Source organism: Equus asinus, chromosome 2, assembly GCF_041296235.1.
Source record: "Equus asinus isolate D_3611 breed Donkey chromosome 2, EquAss-T2T_v2, whole genome shotgun sequence".
Lineage (NCBI taxonomy): Eukaryota > Metazoa > Chordata > Mammalia > Perissodactyla > Equidae > Equus > Equus asinus.
This window is the reverse complement of record NC_091791.1, coordinates 145,696,688-145,712,137: the sequence shown is the minus strand read 5'-3', so window position 1 is coordinate 145,712,137 and position 15,450 is coordinate 145,696,688. Positions and strand designations below refer to the sequence as shown.

Genomic DNA, 15,450 nt, shown 5'->3' with positions numbered 1-15,450 from the left:
GTTATACCTCATTGTAATTATTTATTTTCAAAGACTGCAAGCTATTTGAGGACAGGGGCCAGAACTAGCTGTTGAATCCACAACGCTTTTAAAACCATGCCTGACAGTAGGAGGTACTTAAAGATTTATTAAGTGAATAAAGAAAGTGATGGAATTTGAACTCTGCTCAAAGTTACAATTTTCTGGTAACTGATTAGCCGTAAACTTAAACCGGAAGTATCCTCCATTTTTCCTCTCCTCTGAAACTGCCTTAGCTTTCCCAGGATGTCACCCACAGATTTGTAGCCCCCACTGTCTGTGACACCTTTGTCCCTCCCAGCAGCTGTCCTGCACGAGCAGCACAGTGAGAGCCCATGTCAGCGACAGGGACACCAAGTTTTGCAAGACCACAGCATTTGTGCTCTTCTGCTGAGCTGATCGTGGCAGGCACTTTGCCCAGATTTCTGTAAGAAAAGAAATGAGCAAGGGAGATTTTGGCAGATGGAAGATGAGGGGACAGACGAAAACTCTCTCTAGGCTGCTTTATGCTGACACTGAGCAGTGGAGTAGCTGTCCACGGCAGCGCGTAATCGAGGATGGGGAGGCCACATTGCAGAAGTTGTGGTCTGACATGAAGCAGAATGGAGAGAAAGCAAACAGCTTGGTGCTGAGAACTCTCTAGACACCACCACCCCCCCCAAGTTGTTTCATTCTGATCCAAACTAGACTTTCAGATGTGGGTCTCAGGCATGAAGTGAAAATAAAGACATTCCTGGAGTAGGGAATTGCATGGATAAAAGCTCAAATTTGGGAGCAAGGAAGTTATTTCTATGCTGAGGACAGCCTCCAGATTTTGAGAACTATCTCTCATAGCAAAACATTCCTCCAGAATAAACTTTCAGTAAGTACTTGCTGCTTGAAGCTAACACAATAAAAATGTGCTGTCAGCAGATTCAGAGGGGACGCTGGGAGAAGGCACTAAAATTTCATGGTAAAGAACTTAGATCTCTTTGGATTTTACGTGGGAGGCATTTGAGAGCCATTGTAGGCCACTGAATGCATGATTAAAGTGATGCTTAAAAGAAAACTATTCTCATTACTCCTCTAGTGATAGGATGTGAGGTTAGCTAGGACTGACTCGCAGTTGACTGATCATGAAGCATTGAGAACTTATGTTGGTGGCGTGGGCTTTGGAAAGAAATTGCCAAAGAATTGTTCATGGGCCACATTTATAAGCCTCTCCTCTAGAGGGGGAACTGAGGAATTGCTGGAAGGTAACGAGTAGGCACCGAGTGAGAAAGAGGACTTGGAAGTGGCCCTTTGCCCCGTCTTCTGCTGTGTCGTGCTCACAGCACCCTCCGGTTGATTCTTGTTTGTCAGCCCTACGCTTTGATCTCTGCCTATAGATCAAGGGGGCGGGCCTGAAGACCATGTTTTCTTACATGCAGTTGAATATGTGGTCACCAGAAAGAGAGATCAAAGAACAAGACCTGAAACTTGTACAGAATTTCTTGGGCATATAATTTTTCTTCACCTTGCAAATGGGGCCGTATCAGATCTTTAGTGTTCTGATTCTGACAACGTCTCTCCCTCTCCTGTTGTTTTCTTAGCCTCAACTATTCATTGAAATAGTCGTACCTACTCACCATCTTTCCAGCTAAGAAGCGTCACAGCTATAACAGCAAAGAGGTTATATGGTCCCCATGCAATATGCCATTGAACTTCGAGTCTCATATTACTATCTTTACACTTGCTAACCTCTTACTCAATTTTCTACACCTTTTTCGTTTGTCCTATAGGTCTTGTTTATAACACGTATTTTTTTGTAGCATGCATTTTTAACATCTGAAATGGCCTGCCAATAACATCCAAACCCTTCTGCAATTCAAAATTGTCTTAGAAATGTTCTCCCTTAAGAATTATCTGTTTTGTCTTTCAGTTATTTCTGTTTTTCAGAAATCTGTATACAAGAATTAGGTTTGTATTTGAGGACTCAAGTCTCCAGTTGATTTTTTTCCCTTAATATTTCAATAAACACATGAAACTTGTTCTTTGTTAACATGGACCAAAATTAGAGTCAGGGGTGTACTTAATTTGATAAGTATAAAATTGTTCCTGGGAACTTGATACTTTAGTCCTCCTGGTTTGTATTTTCTAGCTAGCACCCAGCCAGTGGCTGGACAAGCTTTCGTGCACATCACTTGAATGTCTGGGCTCAGCTTCTGAAGGCCAACAAACAGAAGCCAGCATCAGAATAGCGGGAGAGCAGAGCATCTGCAGCCTGGCCGGGGGCCAGTGCACCTGTTGGCTTTTCATTCCTCTGTTAAACAGCCAGTTCAGGCTGAACAAAGGCAGTTGCCTTCCTACCGCTTCCATAGACAGAAGAGAGCGTAAAATTAATAGACCAACAATCTAACTTACACAGAGGAACTTACTGGTAAGAGTGTCAAAACCAATAACACGTAAATGCAGAACCTCTATAAAAGCTAAATGGGCTTTCCTCATCCCCAGATGATAGCTGACCAGGCCTTTGACCGTCCCGTAGCCCTGCTGTGGTGGGTGATGAAGCTGAGTACTCTACTGAATGCTTCATGTGTTCTCAGTACTGCACTAGGCAGCATGTCGTGCCTTTAATTGCACAGCTGTGAGGTACAGATGTCATTATTCTCCTATGACAGAGGATGAGTTGAGGCTCAGAGAGGTTCGCTTACCTACCAAAGAACACACTACAAAAAAGGGGCAGAACCGTGATTCACACTCTGTCACTGACTCCAGAACTGGTGCATTTTGTCCTCTGTAAATAGTTGTTGGCCACAACACTGAGGAGGCCTGACTGGTGGCTCTCAGCAAATGCTCTGTGTGGCTGATCGGTGAGAGGGAAGGTAGCAAGATCCTGAAGTTGGAGGCCTTGCCCTGCTGCCAGTGAGCCTAGTGGTTCTGGGTCCCCAGTTCCTGAGGAGGCGGGGGCCTCAGATGGACACGCATCTTCATCAGCTGAACGAGGGGGCTAGCCCCTCTGGCAGCTGAAGTTGACGCTGGCCAGTGTGACCTCGCCACATTGCCAGGGTCTGAGACTTTCATTACTCTGTATTTGTGGTTTTCTCAGAGCCCTGCACCGGTTCATCTCGTAGGAGACAAGAGAAGGAAATTTTGGAGAGCAATAGCAAGTCCCTTGCCTGTAAAAATGACAAAAACGTTTTTACTATCTTCTTTCACAGACTAGGGAAATACCTCGTAGTGCCTAATCAGAAGAGCACGCAAATAGTTACTTTAATACTTTCTAATCCCAGCTGCCTGAATGTCATTTCAAAATTTCACACAGTAGTTTATTAGTCATTTTTTTAAGGGAAGTATAAATTACTTTAATAAACAAATGAGACAGGCACAATGCCTCGAAGGCGATTGTTGACCTTTCTGTTCTAGATTTCTAACAACTGCTGCTGGGTCGGCACAGGGGAGCTCAGGGCATGTAGTTCCCATTTTGAAGCTCCTCAGTTTTCAACAGGTAGATGACAGTGATGAAGGATACGAATTTTTTTTTAAAGTTATTGTATTGAGATCATATTGGCTTACAACATTGTGTGAATTTTTTTTTTATTATTGAGTTAATGATAAGTTACAATCTTGTGTGATTTCAGTTGTACATTAATGTTTGTTGTTCGTGTTGTAGGTACACCATTTCACCCTTTGTGCCCACCCCCCACCCCACCTTTCCCCTGGTAGCCACTAATCTGTTCTCTTTGTCCACATGTTTAAATTCCTCATATGAGTGGAGTCATACAGAGATTATCCTTCTCTAACTGGCTTATTTCACTTAACATAATTCCCTCAAGGTCCATCCATGTTGTTGCAAATGGGACGATTTTGTTCTGTTTTGCAGCTGAGTAGTATTCCATTGTATATATATACCACAACTTCTTTATCCATTCATCTGTTGATGGGCACTTAGGTTGCTTCCATATCTTGGCTATTGTAAATAATGCTGCAATGAACATTGGGGTGCATAGGACTTCTGGAATTGCTGACTTCAAGCTCTTTGGATAGATACCCAGTAGTGGAATGGCTGGATCGTATGGTAGTTCTATTTTTAATTTTTTGCGGAATCCCCATACTGTTTTCCATAGTGGCTGCACCAGTTTGCATTCCGACCAGCAGTGTATGAGGGTTCCATTCTCTCCACAACCTCTTCAACATTTGTTACTATTAGATTTAGATATTTTTGTCATTCTAATGTGTGTAAGGTGATATCTTAGTGTAGTTTTGATTTGCATTTCCCTGATGATCAGCGATGATGAGCATCTTTTCATGTGCCTATTAGCCATCCATATATCTTCTTTGGAGAAATGTCTGTTGATGTCTCCAGCCCATTTTTTGATCGGGTTGTTTGATTTTTTGTTGTTGAGTTGTGAGAGTTCCTTATATATTATGGATATTAAGCCCTTGTCAGATATATGACTTGCAAATATTTTTTCCCAGTTAGTGGGTTGTCTTTTTGTTTCAATCCTGTTATCATTTGCCTTGAAGAAGCTCTTTAGTCTGATGAAGTCCCATTTGTTTATTCTTTCTATTGTTTCCCTTCTCTGAGAAGACATGGTGTCTGAAAAGGTCCTTTTAATACTGATGTCATAGAGTGTACTGCCTACGTTTTCTTCTAGAAGCCTTATGGTTTCAGGTCTCACCTTTAGGTCTTTGATCCATTTTGAGTTTATTTTGGTGAATGGTGAAAAAGAATGGTCAATTTTCATTCTTTTACATGTGGCTTTCCAGTTTTCCCAGCACCATTTGTTGAAAAGACTTTCTTTTCTCCATTGTATGCTCTCAGCTCCTTTGTCGAAGATAAGCTGTCCATAGAGGTGTGGTTTTATTTCTGGGCTTTCAATTCTGTTTCATTGATCTGTGCACCTGTTTTTGTACCAGTACCATGCTGTTTTGATTCCTGTAGCTTTGTAGTATGTTTTGAAGTCAGGGATTGTGATGCCTCCCGTTTTGTTCTTTTTTCTCAGGATCGCTTTAGCAATTCATGGTCTTTTGTTGCCCCATATACATTTTTGGATTCTTTCTTCTAATTCTGTAAAGAATGTCATTGGGATTCTGATTGGGATAGCGTTGAATCTGTAGATTGCTTTTGGTAGAACGGACATTTTAACTGTGTTTATTCTCCAATCCATGTACATGGAATGTCTTTCCATCTCCTTATGTTGTCATCCAATTCTCTCAGAAAACCCTTGTAATTTTCATTATAAAGGTCCTTCACTTCCTTAGTTAAATTTACCTTGAGGTATTTTAGTCTTTTTGTTGCGATTGTGAATGGTATTGTGTTCTTGAGTTCTTTTTCTGTTAGTTCATTATAGAATATAGAAATGCTACTGATTTATGCAAATTGATTTTATATCCTGCAACTTTGCTGTAGTTGTTGATTACTTCTAAGAGTTTTCCAATGGATTCTTTGGGGTTTCCTATATATAAGATCATGTCGTCTGCAAACAGTGAGAGTTTCACTTCTTCCCTCCCTATTTGGATTCCTTTTATTCCTTTTTCTTGCCTGATTGCTCTGGCCAGGACCTCCAGTACTATGTTAAATAAGAGTGGTGATAGAGGCATCCTTGTCTCGTTCCTGTTTTCAGGGGGATGGCACTCAGTTTTTGCCCATTGAGTATGATGTTGGCTGTGGGTTTGTCATATATGGCCTTTATTATGTTGAGGTAGTTCCCTTCTATGCCCATTTTGTTCACAGTTTTTATATAAATGGCTGTTGGATCTTGTCAAATGCTTTCTCTGCATCTATTGAGATGATCATGTGGTTTTTATTCCTCAGTTTGTTGATGTGGTGTATCACGTTGATTGATTTGTGGATGTTGAACCATCCCTGTGTCCCTGGTATGATTCCCACCTGATCCTGATGTATGATCCTTTTGATGAATTTCTGAATTCTGGTGGCCAAAATTCTGTTTAGAATTTTTGCATCTATGTTCATCAGTGATATTGGCCTGTAGTTCTCTTTTTTCATGGTGTCCTTATCAGGTTTTGGTATCAGCGTGATGTTGGCCTCATAGAATGTGTTAGGAAGTGTTCCATCGTCCCTAATTTTCTAGAATAGCTTGAAAAGGATAGGTATTAAATCCTCTCTGAAAGTTTGGTAGAATTCCCCAGGGAAGCCATCTGGTCCTGGGGTTTTATTCTTTGGGATGTTTTTGATGGCTGTTTCAATCTCTTTCCTTGTGATTGGTCTGTTCAAATTGTCTGCCTCTTCTTGAGTGAGCTTTGGGAGATTGTAGGAGTCCAAGAATTTATCCATTTCCTCTAGGTTATCCATTCTGTTAGCATAGAGTTTTTCGTAGTATTCTCTTATAATCCGTTGTATTTCTGCAGAGTCTGTTGTTATTTCTCCTCTTTCATTTCTGATTTTGTTTATTTGAGCTTTCTCCCTTTTTTTCTTTGTTAGTCTGGCTAGGGGTTTGTCAATTTTATTTATCTTCTCAAAGAACCAGCTCTTTGTTTCATTGATCCTTTCTACCGCCTTTTTCGTTTCAATAGTATTTATTTCTGCTCTGATTTTTATTATTTCTCTCCTTCTGCTGACTTTGGGCTTTGTTTGTTCTTCTTTCTCTAGTTCAGTTAGGTGTGGTTTAAGATTGCTTATTTGGGATTTTTCTTGTTTGTTAAGATGTGTCTGTATTGCAATGAATTTTCCTCTTAATACAGCTTTTGCTGTATCCCATATGAGTTGGTGTGGTATGTTATCATTTTCATTAGTTTCCAGGTATTTTTGATTTCTTCTTTAATTTCTTCAGTGATCCATTGCTTGTTCAGTAGTGTATTGTTTAGTCTCCACATCTTTGTGCCTTTCTCAGTTTTTTTCTTGTAATTAATTTCTAGCCTTATAGCATTATGATCAGAGAAGATGCTTGTTATTATTTCAATTTTTTTAAATTTGTAGAGGCTTGCCTCGTTTCCCAACATATGGTCTATCCTTGAGAATGTTCCATGTGCACTTGAGAAGAATGAGTATTCTGCTTTTCTTAGGATGAAGTGATCTATATATGTCTATTAAGTCCAATTGTTTTAGTTTTTCATTTAGCTTCACTATTTCTTTGTTGATTTTCTGTCTGGATGATCTGTCTATTGATGTGAGTGGGGTGTTGAGGTCCCCTACTATTATCGTGTTGTTTTTAACATCTTCCTTTAGGTCTATTAATAGTTGCTTTATGAACCTTGGTGCTCCTATGTTGGGTGCATAGATATTTATAAGCATTATTTCTTCTTGATGAAGTGTCCCCTTGATCATTATATATTGTCCCTATGTGTCTCTCTTTACCTGTCTTATTTTGAAATCCACTTTGTCTGATATAAGAATTGCAACACCTGCTTTTTTTCCCCTCGCTATTAGCTTGAAGTATTGTCCTCTGCCCCTTCACTCTGAGCCTGTGTTTGTCCTTGGGGCTGAGGTGTGTTTCCTGGAGGCAACAAATTGTTGGATCTTGTTCTTTAATCCATTTTGCCACTCTGTGTCTTTTTATTGGAGAGTTCAATCCGTTTACATTAAGAGTGATTATTGATGCATGTGGACTTAAAGCTGTCAATCTGTTGCTCATTATCTGGCTTTCCTGCTTTTCTCTTCCTATGTGCTTTATCCTACCCATTTGATACTGCAATTTCTTAAGCTGGGTTTCTTAGAGTTTTGCTTATTTATGATTTGTGTCTCTGTTCTGTTTTTTAGTTTAGTGGCTACCCTGAAGTTTATATTTAGAATCTCATGTATAATATAGTCTATTCTCTGGTGGTCTCTTACTTACTTGGGCTAGACTAATTTAGTCCCTTTGCTCTTCCCCTCCTAAATTATTATTTTCACTTCTTGTTCCAACTTGTGTTATGAGTTTGTAGTTAGAGTGATAAGATCGTCTTTGCTTTGGTAGTTTCCTTACCTTTATCCTAATGCTACAGTTGAATATTTGCTATCCTATTCTGGTTCTATTTATCTGTCTCCCTACTCTGTGGTTTGTGACCCCTTTCTCCCTTTTTTCTTTTTTCAGGTATGAGAGCCTTCTTGAGGATTTCTTGTAGTGGAGGACTTTTGGTTACAAATTCCCTTAACTTTTGTTTGTCTGGAAAAGATTTAATTTCTCCCTCATATCTGAAGGATATTCTTGCTGGATAGAGTATTCTTGGCTGAAGATTTTTATCTTTTAAAGCTTTGAATATGTCACTCCATTCTCTCCTAACTTGTAAGGTTTCTGCAGAGAAATCCACTGAAAGTCTGATGGGGGTTCCTTTGTAGGTAATTCTCTTTTGTCTTGCAGCCCTGAGTATTTTTTCTTTATCATTCATTTTTGCCATTTGTACTACTATATGCCTTGCAGTAGGTCTTTTTACATTGACAAATCTAGGAGATCTGAAAGCTTCCTCTACACACATTTCTCCATCAATCCCTAGATTTGGGAAGTTCTCTTCTGTAATTTCATTAAGCATACTTTCTGCTCCATTTTCCTTTTCCACGTTCTCGGGAATTCCTATGATCCTTAAATTCTTTCTCCTCATTGAATCTGCTATCTCTCTAATACTTTCCTCATTCCTTTTAATCCTTAGTTCTCTTTCTTCTTCTGTCTGGAGCTATTCAGCCTGTCTATCTTCAATTATGCTAATTTGCTCTTCTATGGAGTCTACCCGGGCATTCAGGGAATCTGTATTCTGTTTTATCTGGTCCATTGTGTTTTTCATCTCTAGTAATTCTGTTTGATTCTTCTTTATAATTTCAATCTCTTTTGTGAAGTAACTCCAGAACTCGGCTTGTTTCTCTATCTTTCTCTCTACCTCATTGAGTTTTTTGATTGTAGCTGCTCTGAACTCATTTTCACTTAGTTTACCTAATTCCAAGTCCTCAGGACTTAATTCTATGTTTTTATTGTTTTCCTTCTGGTCTGGGGCTTTTATAAATTGCTAGATGGTTTTTTCCACATGGTGGTAGAATTCAGTTGCAGTTACAGCCTGTCGCCACTAGATGGGGGTCGAATGCCACACGTTCTGAGCTCTCCGCCTTCGGGCAAGATGGCAGCACCCAGTGCTCTTTGCTGGGGCACGGGTGGCTTCTCTCGCACACTGATCTGGATTCGATCAGTTCTGTTCTCTGGTCTCCCGGGGCCCTGGGTTTATGAGGTCCCCGCGCACGGAAGCTTTCCCCTGTCAGCAGGTTTCCGCTGTACCAGCGACAGGAGTCCTAGACAATCCCCTGGTCACACAGCCCCTCCCCCACTCCTTCCCGGACCCACGCAGCAATCCTGGTTTCTAGGGGATGGAGCGGTGTTCTCTCCTACCCGGTTCCAGCTCCTCCGAGGTGGGCAGTAGGGGCTCCGTCCTCTGTCTTTTGATACTGTAGGTCTCTGAGTCCTGGCATTAGGTTCATTAGCTAAAATTCAGGTGTTTTTTTCAGTCCTTTGTTGTACTTTGGAAGGGAGAGAGTCCTGGGTCAGCTCACCCCGCCATTTTGCTCCACCTCCTTGGCTCCAACATTGTGTGAATTTAAGGTGTACATCACTATATTTCAGTTTCTGTATAGAATGCATCATGTTCATCACCATTAGTCTAGTTTTCATGTCATTATACACATACGCCCTTTACTCCTTTTGCCCTCCCCCACCCCATTCCCCTCTGTTAACCACCAATCTATTCTCCTTTCTATGTGTTTGTTTATCTTCCCCATATGAGTGAAATCACATGGTATTTGTCTTTCTCTGACTTATTTTGCTTAGCGTAATACCCTCAAGGTCCATTCATGTTATTGCAAATGACACGATTTTGTCCTTTTTTATAGTTAAGTAGTATTCTGCTCTAAGTAGATACCACATCTTCTTTATCCATTCCTTCATTAATGGGCACTGGGTTTCTTCCACGTCTTGGCTATTGTGAATAATGCTGCAATGAACATAGGGGTGCATGTATCTTTTTGAATTATTGATTTCAAGTTCTTTGGATAAATACCCAGTAGTGGGATAGCTGGGTCGTATGGTATTTCTATTTTTAATTTTTTGAGAAATCTCCATACTGTTTTCCATAGTGGCTGCGTGAGTTTGCATTCCCACCAGCAGTGGATGAGGGTTCCCTTTTCTCCAAGGATGTGAATTTTTTATTTTAATGGCCATGTGGACTAGAAACGGACATTTCATTTTTGTACAACTGTAACTGGATTATACAGAAACTTGTTTGTTACAAGCAAGTTAACATTGTACAAACTAACAGGGATTTCTAACATTCTTTTATTTTTCTCGTAGTTCGCAAGAGACGAGTTGAAGGAGACCACCAATAAATGCCACCAAGCTGTAGTCTTTGGAAGACTTCGAAAGGTCACCGAGGGCTTGTGTTGGCGATAGCAGATGTAAAATTTTCCTAGGTCTAAGGGAAAAGACTGGAAATCTTTCTTTTTCTTTTTTTTTTTTAAACTACATGTATCTTTTTTCTAGTTTAAGTTGTTACCAGTTTCCAATTGTAAAATCAAAAGTAGATGATATTTTGTATTTTAAAGCATTATTTCTACTTTCTGCGAAAATCAATTTTAATTTAGCTTAATTGAATGATTTATCATGAGTCTTGGGTTAAAAAAATGCAATTGTAGAATTGCATTCTGCAGAATAATATGAAGATTTTAAGGACCAATCTTTTTTAAATCAAAAAGGGACATTGCGGATGTCAGAACTGCTGTTGCACCTCTTAGGTACAAGCCACGTCAGAGCTTTCCTTATTCCATGACATGGAGACTTTTCCATGTTTTAGAACACACAAACTTGGCAAGAGTGTGCTTTTTGCTTCCATCCAGAAAGCAAAATACCAGAATTTTAAAACAGATGACTCAAAATCTGGTCATTTGTTTAGGAGGAAAAGCAGATCTCAAGGACAGAGAAAAGGGTCTTCTGCACATTCCAGGTTACTGCCCTTGTCAATGTGTCTCAGCAACACCTAGAGTTGTTTTCAACAAAGTTGTCAGCTTGGCCAGGTTCCATGCTTTGTTCAAAAGTATACGTATGTCTAAATTTATCACAGTTTTTTATTTGAATAATGTGGGCATTAGTAATTTTGTGAAAGCTGATAGAACGAGCATCTGAGTGGGAAAGCAATTTCCCTGCCTGCAAAAGGCATACAGCCAACTGTCAGTTCCTTAGAGGAAAAGAGAAAAGAAAACTGTTATTAAACACATGAAATCAAAGATAATAAACACGATGGAGTTTTAGTCTGAGGAGCATGCAAAACGGTCATTTAAACTGATGGTTACTGTGAAGTAACTTAGAAAATGCCATGAGTATAAATTAAGTGTTGCACAGTATAGTGGGAAGTTCCCATATGCAATGCAGAATTCCTGAAACGGTATTTAATCGCCACTCACTACAAATTTTCCAACCAGTAAGGAAATTGTTATTGTTCATAAATCTCATTTTTATTATCTGTTTCCTTTCATCTTGTACTTTTTTGCCCATATTGTATAAGAGTAATTTCTCATAACAAAAGTTATCTTCCTATTGGTCAAAGTATTAAAATAAGGGGACAGTTGACCAGCGGGTGGGAAGACTGCCTCCAGAACCGAGGGCAAGAGAGGATTTGGACCTCTGTATTCATGCCCTGTTTCAGGGCGGCCCCTGGAGCAGGCGCTGGCAGAGGCTTCAGGGCTACAGAAGTTGGGGCCGGGGTAGGGGGAAGGAATCTGAGTAATCCTGGCCTCAAAAATTCAGTCCTGGCTGTATCATTTACAAGGGGGATTTTTCTAGAGGGAAGAATCTTGTTTCGGAGTAGGGGAGAGGTCTGCTGTCAATTTTTTAAAAACTTTTATGAAATTGAATTACAAAATGTCAGCTCCTTCAGCTTGGGCTGGACAGCTCCTCTAATGAGCTAGGCACCTTCTTGTGTACGACGGTAATAAGCCTTCTTAATGGGCAAACGCTGCCCTCATAAGAACTGGGTGTATTTGTTTTTTTGAATCAGTATCCAGTATTTTTAAAGGGGCCAAAGATTGACTTTGCACTATTCCCTTTCAGTTACAGGTCACTGGTTTTGTTTTGTTTTTTTTTTTCAAATTAGCAAGTGTCTCTTTCTCTCTCTCTCTTCTTTTCACATACAGCTTTGGAAATGCACTTGGTTTTAGAGACTGCACGGTTCCAGCAGGGTGGGGAGCGAGTATGGCAGGTCTGTAAGGCTTCCATTACACACTGAGCAAGGCTTCCTTGCTTGCACTGTCCTGTAAGTCAATAAATTAAGTAATGTTACCCCTTCCTCTCATAATTTTTTAAGAATAAGTAGGTGGGACCCTCCCTAGAATTGTGTCATACTTATTGATAATGTCTTTTTCACTTATTATTTATCAAAGTGTGAAGAAGTTGAATGTTTTGCTTGTACCATTCCAGTTCTGAGCTACGATACTTCATTATATAATTGAAGAAAAGATTTCTTCATAAATAACTTTAAAGATGAACATTCATTCAATTGAGTACAGAAAATCTTTCAAGAATTGTAATTACAAGGGAGAAAACTGGTGTTTACTTTGATCTTTAAAAATCTGGCACCTTATAACCTTCTATAACTTTCAGTATTTCTATATCACTCTAAAATTTATAATAGATTAGGGTTGTGAAATAGTCTTGATTTTTAAACCAAAGATTTTCTAAGACCTTAAGTTTTGTAGTCTAATCAACTTAAACTTATCTGCTTATCTAATCAAAGAATGTTCTTTCCATTTTTAAATTGCTGTTTTTAATTTCCCATTTTATAAAATTTGATATTCATATTTGTCTGAAGTTCTCATTTTTCCAGTATATCTACATGAAATTGTATGTATTAAAAATCAATATTAATAACTAATATTGATATTATTAAAATGGATTTTGGTGCTATAGACTTGTAGCTAAAACCTAGTAGAAATCTAAAGTGAAATACATTTTCTAAGGGTGCCTGTCATTTAAAAGACCGAATAAACATTTTGTGTTTAAAAAAATTAGCAGGTTGTTAGAGATTTCAGGGAGAATTATCTTGGTCATTAAATTGCAAATTCTTGTGATTTGAATGAAATAACCCACACACTTGCTTTGCACAGTAGGTGTGCTCTGGAAAAGTTACATGTAAATAGAACTTTGTGAATTGTTTGCTCATTGAAGTATCTGGTGTGTTTTCATTTAAAAAGGGGATCCCATGGCATAATAAAACTTACAAAAGAAAAAATATGTTTTGATAAAATGTTAGTCATGTTCTCTTGTCCATTATATTTAACCCTTGCCGCCATTAAAGTAAGATGAAAAGATTCACAAGGTTTCATAAAATCTTACATTTTCGGCTCTGAGTTCCCAGGGCTGCCTCACTTTTTCCTCATAAACTCACGAACCCCCGTTGCCTCCCAGCAGATCCGAGGAACGTGGTTTTTCTAGAGTCCACAGCAACTTCCATTCTCTGCAAGTTCAGGACTGTCCAACTTTGCTCTTTCATTACAATGCCACTTCACTTTTTTAAAAAAAATTTTCTACTTTTATTGAGATATAATTGACATATAACATTGTATTAGTTTAAGGCGTCCAACATAATGATTTGATATATGTATATATTGCAAAATGATTAGCATAAGTTTAGTCAGCATCCTCACATAGTTAAAAAAAATTTTTTTTTCTTGTGATGAGAACTTTTAAGATCTACACTCTTAGCAATTCTCAAGTATACAGTACAGTCGTATTAACTATAGTCACCATGTTGTACATCACATCCCCACGACTTATTGATCATGTAACTGGAAGTTTGTACCTTTTGACCCCCTTCACCCACCCGCCCCCACCTCCCACTGCCGCCCCCCCCCCACCCCCCCACCCCCGCCTTTGGCAACCACCAGTCTGTTCTCTGTTTCTATGAGTTCAGTTTTTTTAGATTCTCATATGAGGGAGATCATACAGTATTTGTCTTTCTCTGTCTGACATTTCGCTCAGCCTGATGCCCTCAAGGCCCCTTCACTTTTGAATAGTCTTAATGAAGACATGGCACCCGCGAGACCCAAACATGTGCATGAGCCGGGGCAGCTCCTGCTGCTGCTCTCAGGCCAGGGCTGTGCGCGCTCGGATCTGAATGTCCACAGAACCGGCTTCTCCATGAGCTCTCACTGAGCACGGTTTCTAGATATTTCTCATCATAAGACTTGCTTACCAAACAAAGAAACTCTTCACTGATTATTTTTAGGTTGAGAAAATTGTCTTTATAAGCAAAGATTTTTATATTCTGTCATTTTAATTTGGTCATTCTTCCTGTGTCATATTGATTTTTCTGCATTATAATTCAGTTCGCTAAATCCTCCCCTAGAAAAACTAAACAAATTGGAAAATTTTTATGATAAAACATTTGGAGCATTTTATTAAACTCTAACTTGCAGTTTGATCATTCAGAGGAGCCAATCTTAGGGCTTACCTAGGAAAAAAGACATTACTAAGTAAACGACTTGTAAGCCATTAATGAGTATTTTAGTCTTGGTTGACATATACAGAATTTTCCTTAGGACACCTACTCTAGTGGCTAGAAAAGAATCGATTGTAAAACACCACCAGCCATGTTTTCTTAACATCACTGTACAAGCTCATACAATTTTAGGGTAATCAGACACCCTTAGAGTCCACACACGTAAGGTTTAATTCTCTTTTCTACAGACTGTCAGGATGTTTTCATTGCTGCAAAGCAATTGACTGGCCTAAAATTTTTCTGTCAGATATTGTAGCCCATAGTTACACATTCAGAGAGTAAGGTTTAAGAACAAATTCTGGATTCTCCTTGGTGGGTATGCATGGCAATTTTTGGGAGTTGAAATTTCACCTTCACTCAAAAAGATAAAGTTTTTGATTCAGCTGTTACAACTTTTTAGCTTTATCTGCTTAAGAATTGTAAAAATTTGTAAGAAAAAATTGCATGCATACACTTGCACACACATAAAAACTTTTGTAATTTCAAATAAATGCCCACTTAATTTTTTTCCAGTCTTTTGGATGAATTATATTTGGTTTTAGTTATGTTTGGTTATGTTGAAAATCACCTTTGTAACAATGCATCTTTCTCTGTCACGTGAAATCAGGTATTTAAGTACATTTTTTAATGCTAAAATATCCAAAATGCTGTAAATGCTCTATTTTTTCAGTTTTTATAAATATAAAAGCAGTGAATTTTATAATACTGATATTTAAATATTACAAAATATTATTAACCTGGTTCATAATAACACAGTGAAGTTCCTTTTGAAGAATATGTACTATTGGCATTTAGAACTTACCACTTCATACTGGAATAAATAATTTCAATAAAGTTTATCAAATATCCTATGCACTTGGACTTTTTGAAAAATCCCTTTAGTTCCTACGTTCTGAAGTTCATTCCTTACATAGCTCTTCAAGAACAAGCTTATTAATTTCTGAGTTATTCTGTCCCACCCTTTAAGCCATATAAAATTGTCAATACTTGACCATAATTTTACCCATAAAA

At 38.7% G+C, this 15,450-nt stretch overlaps 1 protein-coding gene across 1 annotated transcript in view; it reads left to right on the top strand.

Moving 5' to 3' along the window:
• The window catches only part of TMOD3 (tropomodulin 3), an 80,699-nt gene extending 65,409 nt beyond the window's left edge, over positions 1–15,290 (top strand). The window contains exon 10 of the mRNA XM_014850517.3: positions 10,242–15,290. Coding sequence (XP_014706003.1) covers positions 10,242–10,276 — 35 coding nt within the window. The 3' untranslated portion in view covers positions 10,277–15,290. The remainder of the gene's footprint in view (positions 1–10,241) is intronic.
• Positions 15,291–15,450: the final 160 nt, after the last annotated feature.